At 42.5% G+C, this 14437-nt stretch overlaps 1 protein-coding gene across 5 annotated transcripts in view; it reads right to left on the reverse strand.

The window, feature by feature from the left end:
• Positions 1-7120: 7120 nt before the first annotated feature.
• Positions 7121-14437, reverse strand: part of AHCYL2 (adenosylhomocysteinase like 2) — a 97785-nt gene continuing 90468 nt past the window's right edge. For all 5 annotated transcript variants that reach the window (XM_066592167.1, XM_066592170.1, XM_066592168.1 and 2 more), the window contains exons 10-17: positions 14136-14224; positions 13949-14019; positions 12068-12162; positions 11780-11878; positions 11284-11352; positions 10298-10376; positions 8964-9084; positions 7121-7801 (exon numbers count right to left, since the gene is read on the reverse strand). In XM_066592167.1, the coding sequence (XP_066448264.1) occupies positions 7795-7801; positions 8964-9084; positions 10298-10376; positions 11284-11352; positions 11780-11878; positions 12068-12162; positions 13949-14019; positions 14136-14224 (630 nt within the window). In that variant the 3' untranslated portion in view covers positions 7121-7794. The remainder of the gene's footprint in view (positions 7802-8963; positions 9085-10297; positions 10377-11283; positions 11353-11779; positions 11879-12067; positions 12163-13948; positions 14020-14135; positions 14225-14437) is intronic.

Genomic DNA, 14437 nt, shown 5'->3' on the forward strand with positions numbered 1-14437 from the left:
AAAAACACTGACAGACTTGGGTAGGGTGCAGAGTGCAGATGGTTTACCCCTTGCGTTGTCGATGAGGTATCCAACACCCAAACAGAATGAGTAGTGTGTGGACACATGGATTCCCCATTGCTATGTGACTCGCAGCACCTTGGGCCACACAAGGTGTTTGCTGGGACAGAGGCTGACCCAGGGCCCGCTCACATACTTCCCACACCGAGTATTGCTGCATTGTGGAGATGTGTAGAAGTGCTGGGCTGGCAGCTGAGTCCCCTTTATGCCCACGTTTGCAGCCCCTGATGGAGGTGGCACAGGATTGGAATGAAGATCGAACGTCAATTTTTCATCGATTCTCTACAGCATTATGGGCTATCGCCCCGCCCCTTTTAAAGAGTGTCGCTACCTGGCCCTGCCAACCCCCTGCAGTGTGTGCCTCCGGTTCCTCCTTATGGCAGACGCACTTATAGACATGAGAGTGGTGTGGCTATGAGGCCAGTGTGTGGCATGAGGGCAGCTGAGGGCTGCGCAGGGACACTTGTGTGCGCTGCGGGCGCAGGGTCGTGCGGGGGGGGGGGGGGGGGAGGGGGGGTTGGGGAGCATGTAACCCAGGAGAAGAGGCAGCAATGTGTCCCACAGGCAGTGATTGTGCTTGGTTGGAGGTAGTGTGGTGCTTAGCTAAGGTGTGCCTTGCTAATGAGGCTTTGTCCGAAGTATTTTGGTGCTCGCTCATCTCTACTCATTATGCATTGGAGTTCCAAAAAAATGACAATACAAAAAAAAACACCTTATCTAAATTCATGTTAAAAAACAGCCAGTGTTTTATGAATTTTAGCTGTAGGAGGGCCCTTGTTTATTGTCCATGCGCATGTTAATGGTTTGTGGATCCTTGTAAGTTTTGCACTTCCACCTGAGACAACACAGAGTGTAATACGATTATGTAGCTTCGCAAATAAGTGGTTCTTTATATGTAAATAAGACATTGTGTGAGGAAGGCCTAAATGAAGTACAATATGTGGCTAAAAAACAGAGATTTGCAGAAACAATGTGTTTACTGCGGTTTTAGCAGCGCTGGCATGGATTTTGCTAGCGTATTTAGCACAGCTGAAAACGCAGCCAGGTAAGCTGAAAAAAAGTAGTCAATACTCACCTAGCTGCCGCCGTCCGGGTCCCTGCCACTGCTCTCCGGAGCTCCAGGCAGGTTTCCGGGCACTCTTAACATCACAAGACCGTTTACACTAAACAAATCATCGTTCAGCTCATCTTTCATCATTTAGGCTGCATGAGTGATGAGCTGCACGATGATGGTTCAATGTAAATAGCAGCCGTTCAGGACTGAACGGCCACTTTTAAAGTGAATGGAGGAGGGGCGGGGGGAGAGCGAGGAGTAAAATCTCCTCCAGCCGCCCTGGTGCGAGTTAACGATACTAGCTCCTGTGCAGCAGCACGGGAGGGAGTACATGCGGGGACAAGTGCCTGGCCTAGTCTGCCTCACATTTGTCCTGTGTTAATGGGGCTTTAGGTGCGAAATGTAATTTATATAATTTCTACACGCCCGTTCTAGTCACAAAACTTTCACTCAAGCCCCAAAACAATGGAGTTTCTTCACTTGAAAAGAATTTCAGACATAACAAGGAGGTATAAGGACTTTTACCCACTAACATTTTTGATATCGCTCTTTTTTCCCCAATGGGACTTTCTAATATTAAAATTGCAATCGCTCAAAAATTGCAAAAGCACAAAACTTGTGATTTTTGTGCAATGCAATTTTTACATTGGAAAGTCTCATTGAAAAAAATGCAGCGATAAAAACGCTAGTGGGTAAAAGCCCTAATAGAGAAGTTAGGAGTATATGAATATGCATTTCTCTTTAAATTGATTTTTTCTTCTTTTCCACACGTTGATTGTAATGTGGCAGAGTGTGGTGTTGGGTATCAATGATCGATCTTATGTCAGATAAATAATGAAAAGCTTTGTAAATAATTTAGCATGTGCCAAAACTGTTTTTTTTCACAGCTAGGTTCTCTATTGGACCCTTTATTGGGCAGATGTGTAGTCAGCTAGAGGAGTGAGGGATCTATTAGTTTTTACTTGTGTTGGCTTCACCAGGAAATAAAGAGTTAAGCTAATGGCCAGCACAGATTCCTGTCCTCCAGAGCTCTAACAGTGGGGGTCCTGACTGAGCCCCTCCTCACTGTATCAGTTATGTTTTACAGATAATAGAAGGGATTTGTTGACAGACAAAAATGACATGTACAATAAACTCTCCTACCTACACAGTTTATATTTGCAGGTACTTCGGCTTGCAGACTGTAGAGCACCATGCAGGACTTTGTCCATCTGCATGGACTAAAGGAGATGTAACAAAGAGCCAGGTATACAGAAGCGATTACCTCAGTATCAGAGGCGTGGTATCCTCCATAGTCCATCTAGGTGGCAGTGTGGCACCTGTGAACTACATAAAACCATGAATAGAGGTAAGCCACAGAACAAACAGCCAATACTGGAGCTGCAACATTATTGCTCTAAAAAGAAAATAACCATGGAAACAGATTAAACTTTTTTTTGGTGCGAGGGACTCACTGTCATGTTTTATCTTATATACGACACAAACAGATTGTGTTTCTTATATAACTCCACAGTTCTGGTCCGAGTTGAGTGAAATTTTGCACGAGTGTTCTTCAGCACCAGGTAATGAATACCGGCGTAACTAAAATCGAAGACTCACCGATTTCCCCTGTAATTTTTGTTGCCAATGGCAACCAATCACAGCTCAGCTTTCATTTCCTATACCGCTGAGGTAAATGAAAGCTGCACTGTGATTGGTTGCTATGGACAACACAGATTTTCTGTTGGCCAGCTTCCATCAGAGTGCGATGCTGGGCTCATTTTTGTGGCCAACTTTATATATTCCAAGACTGCTATTCATAAAAATCCCAGTGCAACGCAGGGTATATCTTCTAGTCTTAACTAAACCTAAATATAGTAGGCCTGCACTCTAAGAACTTTAAACAACTTAATAGCATCACTTTGAGGTACATCGTGTTTAATTTTACAAAAAAATAAAAAATCTAATTATATATATATCCCCTGTATGGCTGCTTTGTTTTTTTTTAATAAATGTAAAATCAATGATTGGTCATATTCTCTGCATGTCTGTTGTGTAAGCAATTACAAGCAGAGTGCCCTAACTAATCAAAACCAGTTGCGAAATTCAGCAACCACATTTTTAAAAGGGGACTAGTAATTATTAGAAAATTATAGTGCCAGTGTTTTTGGTGGCGCAGTGCATCCATTATGATCCCCACACATTACACACACATGCATGCTACATGCATCCTGATTCCCAAACATTACATACACAGCTCTACTACATGCCACACAGTTCTACTACATCCATCATAATTACAACACAGCTCTGCTACATCCTGATCCCCACACTTCTCTATTACATTGATCCTGACCCCAGACAACATACACAGTTCTGTTATATCCGGATTCCCACAAATACAGCTCTGCTACATGGTATATCCATTATGATCCCCACACATTACACACACAGCTCTACTACATCCATCTTGATTCCCACACATTACACACACAGCTCTGCTACATGGTACACATCCATTATGATCCCTTCAGCCTGCTGGATCTGAGGTGACAGTAGGCCGGTGTTTCCTGTCAGGACCGCCAAGTTGTGTCTGAGATAACAGCTTACTTGTATTCTCATTTTGTTTTTGTCCTCCCTTTTCAAGAGCCCTAACTGTGTTGTTCTTCTGTCGGTCAGGCTCTGTGTTTTATATATGTTGTAGGACCTTCGATAAAGTTACCAGGGGGTGAGCATCAGAAGCACTCACATCTCACTGACAAGTGGTCGCTAGTAGTTTGATTGTCCAGAGAAATTCACAGCCAAATCACTTAAAACAATAAATGGGTACTTGCTCTAATCAGCCCTGTCAATCCAGCGCTGCAGCTCCACGGTGCACCCAGTCTCCAACGGCGGAAATCAAGTAACTGCCTGCCAATCAGCATTACCGCTTATTTGTTTGGCACCAGCGTCCTGAGCGCTATGATGTCAGGAGTTCAGACCAGTGCCGCTGTGGACAATTATTGAGAAGTGGCGATCACCTAACTTCAGCTATCAGATTGTATGAATCACAGGACTGTAGCACTGGTTCACCAAAAGAGGGCAAATACCGGTTTGTTTTGATTTGTCTGTAAACTTCAAAAGTGAATTGCTAACCAGACAACCCCTTTAACCGCACCCTACATCTCCACCCACTGTATCGTCTTGGAACTCAATTCTATCTACCATTATCCAGAGGCAGTTAGTGGAAACAAACCACATCTGTGCTACAATTACATAGATGAATATTCACAAGAACTACCTAATATTTCCCGGTTTCATTACAGCACACATGAAGCAAAAAGTAATTATTTGGTACTGACCTGTAACTATCATACAAGGTACAGATACAAAAAGACGACGGATGGGGTGTGATCCAACTATGTATGTGAGGAGATGCACATAGTGGCATACAACGTTAGAAGGTAATGTTCTGGGAGAAAGAAGAGGCTTTAAGACATATTTTACATTATTTTATTCATGTTTAGGATTACAGATTTCCTTATTGCTGATCTAATACAATCACTCATACATTAAAATGTAAAAGACGCTAGAGAATGCTGTGAAGACCACTGCACCCCCATTCTGACTGTGGTACAGGACAATAAATGCAGACCGTCAGACTTCTGCTGCCGAGGCGTAGGCTACAGTAAACTGTGCATTACAAACCAGCAACATGGATGGTTGATATATTAGTCAATGCCCAAAGAATGTTAAATACATTTTGCTGGTATCTGGTTACGTCCTGTTAGTGTGTCATTCTCAATTATTAGTTATAAAGAGTATCTTCAGACACTAAAAACAAGACTTAGCTTAAATTAAAAAAAAGCTTAAAAAGCTGTGGTAGGATGCAGGTAAAATTGTAAGACCTCCAGAAAGTATGTTATGTTAATTAAAACTACGGTGCATCAGTCAGCTATACATAGTGGAGAGGTCATATTGTAATCTGAATATGAAGCCACACTATCAATTTAATAAGGCAGAAGGCCAGGTGGTTTTCTTGCTTTGGATTTCTAGTGCCTAGTGATTTCATCCCCACGAAGATCGATTCGGGCAATAAAAAACATCTGGCCGTGCGTGTGTGCGTATGTATGTGCGTGCGTGCGTGTGGGTGTGTGTGCATGTGTGTGCGTATGTGTGTGCGTATGTATGTGCGTGCGTATGCGCGTGCGTATGCGCGTGCGTATGCGCATGTATGCGCTTGCGTGTGGTCTAGCGGACCAAGTAACCAAGCCCAGGAAAGAAAAAAAAAACCAAAACACCGTTGAATTGACAAGTTGACAAACTGTCAAATATATTTTTGACTAAAAGTTTTTCAAGTTGTGTGAGCAATCCCATTATGTGGCATCAAGTTACAAGAAAATGGAATCTTAGGTTTAGGCGGACCTGAAAAAGCAAATACTTAGCTTGGATTTTAGCTAGGGAAAAAAAAAGTATCTATGTGAAAATATGACAGCGATATACAGCTGCGCCGCATATATCTGTATACATACACACTGTCAAGATTCTCTACAGCACAGTACACCATCACAATACAGTCTCAACTTCGTTGTTATGTAGCAGCAGAATACTGCAATGTGCAGTAAAAGGAGCAAAATCTCTAGATCAGCTTACATAATAAAATGAAGAGTCAAAAAATAGAATTACCAGATTCAATATAGATATAATCCAATTCATAGAAGATTTATAAGAAATCAGCCAAAAAAATGTGTTTACCTATTCAAGCTATTGGGACCTGACAAACCAAGGTAACTTCATAAAATGGCTTTCCAGCCGCCGTCGGCTGCTTATGGAACAGGTTAGGAGAAATTCACAGCTTCAGCAGGGAATGTGTGGAGTCATGAGTAACAAAAACCAGAATGAACTCAGTGGTCAGGCGTGAACGCATTAACCTACTCGCTCCTAATTATGCAAGGTGGTTGGAGTGAAGGAGGCAAGAGAAGGTAGATATTGCATTATTTAAAGACAAGACTAGAATGACTAGCACAGACATACAGCAGTACCGAGTTTAGGTTTCTGTCATTTAGCAGCAATTAGTTGTCGTTTTCTTTATGCCTATTATTTTATGGCAAAATGAAAAGGCTTGCTGTGCCATACAGACAAGGCACCACATGAAACAATGAATTAATCAGAGGCTGAACGCTACAAATATTGCCATAAAGGTTATACAATTCTGTCCATTGCCATTTTAGAAATTCCCCTCGCCCCTGTGCACGGTTTGTTCCTTGGGTTTAACTGCAAGATTCATTTGAAGTTTTACGATCCCGGGATATTGGGAATATCACTGTATTTAATTTTACAGATTAGCTAGAAGAAACAAAAAAGGGTGCTAATCATTACTAATAGAGATGAGCGAACGTACTCGTTTAGGGCGATTTCGCACTAGAGCGCCGCTTTTTTCAAGTAACTGACTACTCGGGCGAAAAGATTCGGGGGGGGGGGGGGGGGGGGGGCGTGGGGTAGCAGTGGGGAGCTCTCTCCCCCCACTCCCCTCTGCAACCCCCCGATCACCCCCGGCGCCCCCCGAATCTTTTCGCTCGAGTAGTCAGTTACTCGAAAAAAGCGGCGCTCTAGTGCGAAATCGCCCTAAACGAGTACGTGCGCTCATCTCTAATTACTAACCTTTAGTATGAGAATGCTGGAATGAACACGGCTGAATTTCCACATTAACCTCCAGCCAAGACAGAGTTAAGTTTTTAACCCTCGTTCTTACTGAGGGAAGGTGGCATGAAAGACCAGAAAATATTTCTTACCCATCTTGATCACAGGAAACAGGACCCCCACAAGGAACTAATGGGGTCCGACAGCTGGAGATTGACTCGTGACACTTGTTTACTTGTTGGCAGTCAAAAAAAAGTACAAAAAGTACCCCACAAATCTGCACAGAGCACCAGATGGTATACCTCTCATTAATTCATGGTTAAATGTAGCACATCTAGATTCTGTAAGGTCGTCATTCCATAATGGGTTCATGGAACAATGCAAAATGTACAAGCGAGAACTAGTAAGAAGTTTTGCATTAATTTAATCATGTAGCTACTAACACGTATCACAGTTTAGTGAATGACTATGTAGTGTTCTAAGTTTTTGGAGTCATCGCAGCAACGTAAGAGGTGGAGGCTAATAATACTATCATCTCCATTACCTGACAAGGGAAGGAAAGAAAAAAAAAAAACAAAAAAAATAACACTAAAACTATCACTATTAAAAACCACGAGAAAATAGGATTTAAGTCACTTTACAGTTTTCATTAAGACATCCGCACTTTGCATCCTTCAGAATCGTCAATATTAAAAGAGAAAATAAAAATGCAAGTTAATGCAAAATAAATTCATTTTCATTTTCAAGATTCATGCTTGTTAACTTGTTCCCCTTCCCATGTGCTGCTGGGATGAGCATTGTTAACGGATAAGTACAGCATAAATCTGGAGGGACTTGTCAAAGACCTAGAAACAAGCACCCCCCAAAACCCAGCAATCTGTGGATCAGCACAGGCAGTGTATTCTAGGCATCCTCACTTTAATAAATACCCTAATATAATGTTTGCTAATATGGCAGAAAGTCCAGTTCTTGGAGAAAGAGCCGGCTGTACAGTGGCTGCGAAAGGCTTCTTATTTTCATTTGATTTATTCCAGAATCCCCCCATCTTCCAACAGCTCCTGGTTTGTGTTATTCAGATGCACTCAATACCTAGAAGATAAAACCTTAAGGTCATTTATTGCTGTGGCTGCCTGAGTAGTAGCAGAAAGATTAATCACAGGTACCAGGACTGTATACCCACTAACACAGGTATAACCAGGAGATGCTATTGGGTCTTCTTCACAAGTTTTTTTTTAACTTCACAATCAAAACCAGGAATGGGGGACAAGGGGGGACTTTTCAAAACTGGTGCAAAGAAAAGTGGAAGGCAGTCGGGAGCTGTATTCAGAGAACAGACCACCCGCTGTTCTCTGAATAAATTCCCTTTGTTCTGCCACGGGGCTGACAGTTGAGACAAGGTAATCAGCACTCCCTGGGCAGAACACAGCATGCGGTCCCTCTTATCAGCTGTTCTGCTGAATGATGGATTTAATGCCTAACTGAAATTCATCGTTCGGCAGAAAAGTCAAAGATGGGCACATTTACACGCAACGATTATCACTCAAAAGTTAGCTTTTGAGCGAATTTCGAGCCATAATAGTGTCTAAATGGGGCTTTGGACATTTGGTTTGTAAGTTTCAAAAAGAAAAAAAAAAGGATCCATTAAAAATTGATAAAAGAATGCAGACGTGAACAGAGTCTAAATCAAAGCTTGAGACTGAAGCCTACAACTATACAAATCCCCATGATGCTTCCCGTTCTGATTTCTGGTAATCACCATTCACATCGGTGTACCTAAAAGTATCACCAATGATACTGTGTGAACCCGAATCACCATCCACAACCCTGTAACATTACTCAACTTTCCACCAACCTAACACGATAAGGAGGTCTAAGAAGTAGTAACATGCTGTCAATGGCCAAACATGTAGTAAAATCAACAGATCATAAAGTATCTGTTGTTACGGTTCCCTGCCATTTTATGCAAGTACATGCATGTCTTAAACATTACATGTTGATTATACAGATTTCTTATAAGAGATTGTTCCTTTTGTTCTTTTATGTATAAGATTTTACTGTCCTAGTTTTTTTCTTTTTTAAGTCCAATGTCAATCTCGTCATATTCTGGATGTTTACTGTGGACTTCCTGAACATGCAGCATACAAAGCCAGTCAATCAGGTAAGGTATAGTATGACAAAAAGGTAAATAAAGGCCTGCACTGACAAAGTAAAACCGATACTGAAATAATGCGGTGAACTATAAAGCACATGCCTGTAGTAGTTTGGTTTGAAAGGCCCATTCTTGTTGAGACCCAGATATTTGGCCTGTTCATCAGAAAGTTCAGTCAGATGGGCATCAAATGTTGGAAGATGGAGGCTTGCCACATATTCATCTAAAATGATAAATGAAATCCAGTAAAGTGTATGTAAAGATTGACCAGCCAAATATAGTTCTATATTAAAGGGGTTGTCTCGCGGCAGCAAGTGGGGTTAAAGGGGTTGTCCCGCGGCAGCAAGTGGGGTTATACACTTCTGTATGGCCATAATAATGCACTTTGTAATGTACATTGTGCATTAATTATGAGCCATACAGAAGTTATAAAAAGTTTTTTACTTACCTGCTCCGTTGCTAGCGTCCTCGTTCCCATGGAGCCGACTAATTTTCGGCCTCTAATGGCCAAATTAGCCGCGCTTGCGCAGTCCGGGTCTTCTGCTGTCTTCAATGGGGCCGCTCGTGCAGAATGCCGGCTCCGTGTAGCTCCGCCCCGTCACGTGCCGATTCCAGCCAATCAGGAGGCTGGAATCGGCAATGGACCGCACAGAAGAGCTGCGGTCCACGGAGGGAGCAGACCCCGGCGGCCATCTTCAGCAGGTGAGTATGAAGACGCCGGACCGCCGGGATTCAGGTAAGCACTCTCCGTTTTGTTTTTTTAACCCCTGCATCGGGGTTGTCTCGCGCCGTTTCGGCGCGGGACAACCCCTTTAAGCACTTCTGTATGGCCATATTAATGCACTTTGTAATATACATCGCGCATTAAATATGAGCCATACAGAAGTTATTCACTTACCTTCCCTGCGCTGGCGTCCCCGTCTCCATGGCGATTAGACGCGCTTGCGCAGAAGGGTCTTCTGCCTTCGGCTCGGCAGCAGCGGTGTTCTGGCTCCGCCCCCTTCTACGCGTCATCTCGTAGCTCCGCCCCCGGCACGTGTGCCGATTCCAGCCTCCTGATTGGCTGGAATCGGCACATGTGACGGGGGCGGAGCTACGCGATGACGCGTAGAATGGGGCAGCGCCAGAACGCCGCTGCTGCCGAACCGAGCCGAAGGCAGAAGACCCTTCTGCGCAAGCGCGTCTAATCGGGCGATTAGACGCTGAAGTTAGACGGAGCCATGGAGACGGGGACGCCAGCACCGGAGGAGGTAAGTGTATAACTTCTGTATGGCTCATATTTAATGCACGATGTATATTACAAAGTGCATTAATATGGCCATACAGAAGTGTATAACCCCACTTGCTTTCGCGAGACAACCCCTTTAAGTGTAAAGCTACCGCTTTTATTACATACAACTGAAATAACCCAAAAAGGAGCCTACGGGGACACTCACCCATTTTCTTAGGCAAAAGGTAGACATCCTGCTTGTAGCGCCCCTCAGGAGCATTGTAGAGTTCTATAAGGGCGAGTGCCTATGAATGTACACACAGTCAGAGGACAATGCTCACATCTGTAACACAGTCCAACTGTAATACTATGTATAGAATATTTAGCAATACCAAATGAGCAAAAGTCATTCCAGGCAAACTATCAATTATAAATTATCTCTCAAGGGAAGCTAAAAATCCAGCCAATCTGAAAGAATTCTAACCGATTATTGAACAAAACAGAGGCTTGAAGTGATGATGGTGCTATAGTAAAATGAACCCAAAAAGACATAGATAAGCATTTGAGTATTCTTGGTTCAGTCCTCTGCTAGTGTTGCAGAACTCCTGGTTACATAGCTGACTGGGCATGACCAAATGATCGACTACTGAGAATAGGATTAAGGTAAAAGGCCACCTACATAGGTGAAATCTGCCAACTATCTCCTGTATATAAGGACCGCCTGACTCTGTGACAGAGGGTGGCAAGTGAAAGGAAAGGTCTGTTATGTCAAGTTTTAGATGGTCAATCCTTCTGCTTTTACAAGAAATGAGCCGCCACTACAGAAGTCTGGCAATGTCCCCCCCTCCCCTTCCATTGAAGATGCATGCACACTTGGCCACTGATATTTCTCACAAGACTGAAGTGCTTCATAATGAACGTAACACATGTATAGAATTACACAAATCAGAAAAGTGTATAGAATTACACAAATCACGACACAACCAATCATCTAAAAAATAACACTTCTTCCCAGTGTATCATTAGGTTACATGGGAAATTCCTTTTGTAATCCGTTGTGGCGAGTGCCACTAAATCGCACTTCTGATTGGTATTTGATGTGCTCCCTACAGGTCTGCTGAGCATCACCGGGATCACAAGTCCACTGTCTATATGAAAGCTGGATGGACGGGATCGTGCTGGTCTCTGCACCTGATAATGCAGAATACTGACCTGTGTGGTAGCAGTAATGGATAGAACAAAAGTGGGAACAGTAGAACAGCTCAGGTTAAGCAGTCGTCCCTGGGAGAAAAATGACAAAAAGCACAGTTTGAAAATAGTTGTAATGTGAATTTCACAGAACAAGTTCATTCGAACTGACCTGCAGTGGTTACAGAAAAAGTTTATTAAATCTGGCAACAAATCAGAAAAAAAGTCACGAAAAAGGGCGATGATCACAAATTCAAATTTTAAGCATGATGTAACCAACACCTAACAAATCAGTTGTATGCTGTGGAGGAGGCAGCGAGTGTCCCTGTACTTGCCGCATTCTGCCTCTGGTGTCCAGCTTCCTTGGTGCATAAATGATACAATTGTGGAAGAAAGAACCCTAATCAAAAATTTAATTAAAATCTATATACGTATTTTATACAATACCAGATATATATGATTTGTTACTAAGCCTTCATACCATGAAGTACAAAAACAGAGTTTAGGCGGTTTCTCATACCTCAGCCAGAAGAACAATCCTCTTGCCATCAGGCCAGATGACATGGTCAACCTGAGACCGAACTCGTTCCCATGTCAATTCAGGAGTGCGCAGGCTCGCCTGAGAGGATAAGATTGTACATAATGTGACCCTTACCATTTCCAGCATCGCTAAAGAAAAGTTACAAAACAGTTGGATTCTTTTAACGCACAATTCCTACTTTGTCAAAATAGATAGGAAATCAAAGACTAAGCCCAAAACTGATCCTATATATTCAGAAGGTCGTCAGTGTATCACAGTGCTACCTACCACATCTATCTCCGTGTTGGAGTGTCCCATGTTGCAGACAATACAGCCGTTCTTCATACGATCTAGGTGTTCTCTAGTGACCACATTCTTGTTCCCTAATGGATCCACAAATTATTAAGTTGCAGGTTATACTTTTTAGTTACATCTTTTATATAAAAGCCTTACACAATTAAGAAAATACATTTCACAGTAGATATTCCTTGAAGCCAGTGATGTCAACAAGGATTTCTTGATGCCTGGAACGGTACTATTTTTCTTTGTACAGTTTTAACGAAGACTTATTAGGTGGCTTGTTATGGCTGTGAATACACGGTAATTCTTAATTGCTACAGCAGCAGCTCCCATATCTAAATAGCAGCAGCAGCGCGCTTTGATAACCATCAGGGCAGTTACACATTGATTAAACATACGTCATTGTATCATGTGTGTGAATGACCTGTAGTAAATACTTTTAATTAATAACCGCTGCCATGAACAATGAAATGAAGGTTAACCCTTTAGCACCATCCGCTGTATATTTACATTGATATGGGCATGGAGTGGGCTCTAACCGCTGCCATGAACAATGAAATGAAGGTTAACCCTTTAGCACCATCCGCTGTATATTTACATTGATATGGGCATGGAGTCGGCTCAGGAGCCGAGCCCACCCCACACACAGTGGGAGTTAGTTTTATTTATACAATACATACTGTTGCAAGGACCACGGTCTGAAATGACACAGGTCCAGGACACCTAAGCCCCCTCTCCCTCTGTCAACTCATTGGTCCCCCCCATGACATGATCATGGAGCGTTGGTGGTTTGTTATGGAAGCCAAAAGGTGAAAGCAGTTCTCCAGTTCGGAGCTCAGAATTGATATGCAAGTCGGTATCTACACGGAATGATTACCTATCTATTTCTCCTTAGTACTTGCTGCTTTGCAGCTTTTAGGTTAATCTCTAAAAGTACAGTCACAAAAATAATAATTATGGCTCCTTGGAAGGTTATTTGGGAAAGAGTTGCCAGAAGTGTGTTAAGACAAGCAAAATCATGGTGCAATTGTGGGGCCTTTCAGTCGTCAGCAGAGGATTTTCAGCCTTGTGCCAAAAAAGTTTTGTAAAGGGACTGTTCAGTCATCTAGTTAAAAGGTCCATGCGTTTGATGCAAGCTTATAAAGCACTGAAAACAAAGTAGAAACAAAAGTACAGGGGGGTCCATATATAAATCACCGAGTGCTCATAATAAAAGTCCTTGTTCATTTGGTGAGACTGATTCAATAAGCGCATTATCACGCTTCCTACTGAATCAGCTGGGGTGAAACCTCATGAATTGAACAAGGACTTATAAGCACTTGGGTAATTATATATGGAAGTTCCTGTATTTTGTCTGATGCAAACTTATAAACAATCATATCAAACTGCTGAATGGTGGACTTCTAGTGATGTAAAGGGATTGTTTACATCCTATGATAAAAACTCTGTACACATGAAATCATTCACAATGCCCATAAGGCTAAAGCTACAAGGCAACACTGGTCATGACACTGGCATTGTGGCTGAAAAATAAATTTACTTAAAAAATAAAAAAAAAATAAAAAAAAAAATCACTAAATAATTGAAGTCCGTACGGCAATGTTGCAGTTCGCAAATTGCCATGACCCAACAGTAAGAAATTTGGACTTCTTCTGATAGTTGGTTCATGGCAACCTGACCTGTAGACCGTAACATAAGTGCATAGACTTCCATTACATTGTGATGTTGCAGGGCTACACTGATCTTCGGCCACTGGACCCTTGCTACGGCCGAAGTCATTGTAAAGCCCCAGCCTAATGAAGGAGTCATCACATGTTAACGTCAAAGAGACTGGTACAAGGATAATAAGCTAGTTCCTACATATCATACCGGTGCATGTGATGACAATATCCACTTGTCTGATCACTTCATTGAGTTTGACAAGCCTGAAGCCATCCATGCTGTAAGAAGAAACATGTGCAGGCTCATTGAAGAGCATGTTTGCATGCTATAGAACATATGTAATAGCTCAGAAATGCAGGTATTTTAAATGTGGACACTATGATCTTCTACTTACCAGGCCTGCAGAGCACAGATTGGGTCAATTTCTGTCACATACACAATGGATCCCATGGCCTTAAGAGCAGCACAACAACCCTTCCCAACCTAAAGAGAGGGACTTCATTAGATTCGAGCACACCACTAGACATGACTGATGAGGGCTATCCTGCAGATAGAAGGTCCCATTCTAGAAACATAGAAAACTGATGGCAAAAAGGTCCATCTAGTATATTATTTCCATTTTATCCCTCTAAGGCCGGTTTCACACAGCCGAGAAACTCGTGAGGTTTGTGCATTACGAGACGCACAAATATGAGC

This window comes from Eleutherodactylus coqui, chromosome 2, assembly GCF_035609145.1.
Source record: "Eleutherodactylus coqui strain aEleCoq1 chromosome 2, aEleCoq1.hap1, whole genome shotgun sequence".
Taxonomy (NCBI): domain Eukaryota; kingdom Metazoa; phylum Chordata; class Amphibia; order Anura; family Eleutherodactylidae; genus Eleutherodactylus; species Eleutherodactylus coqui.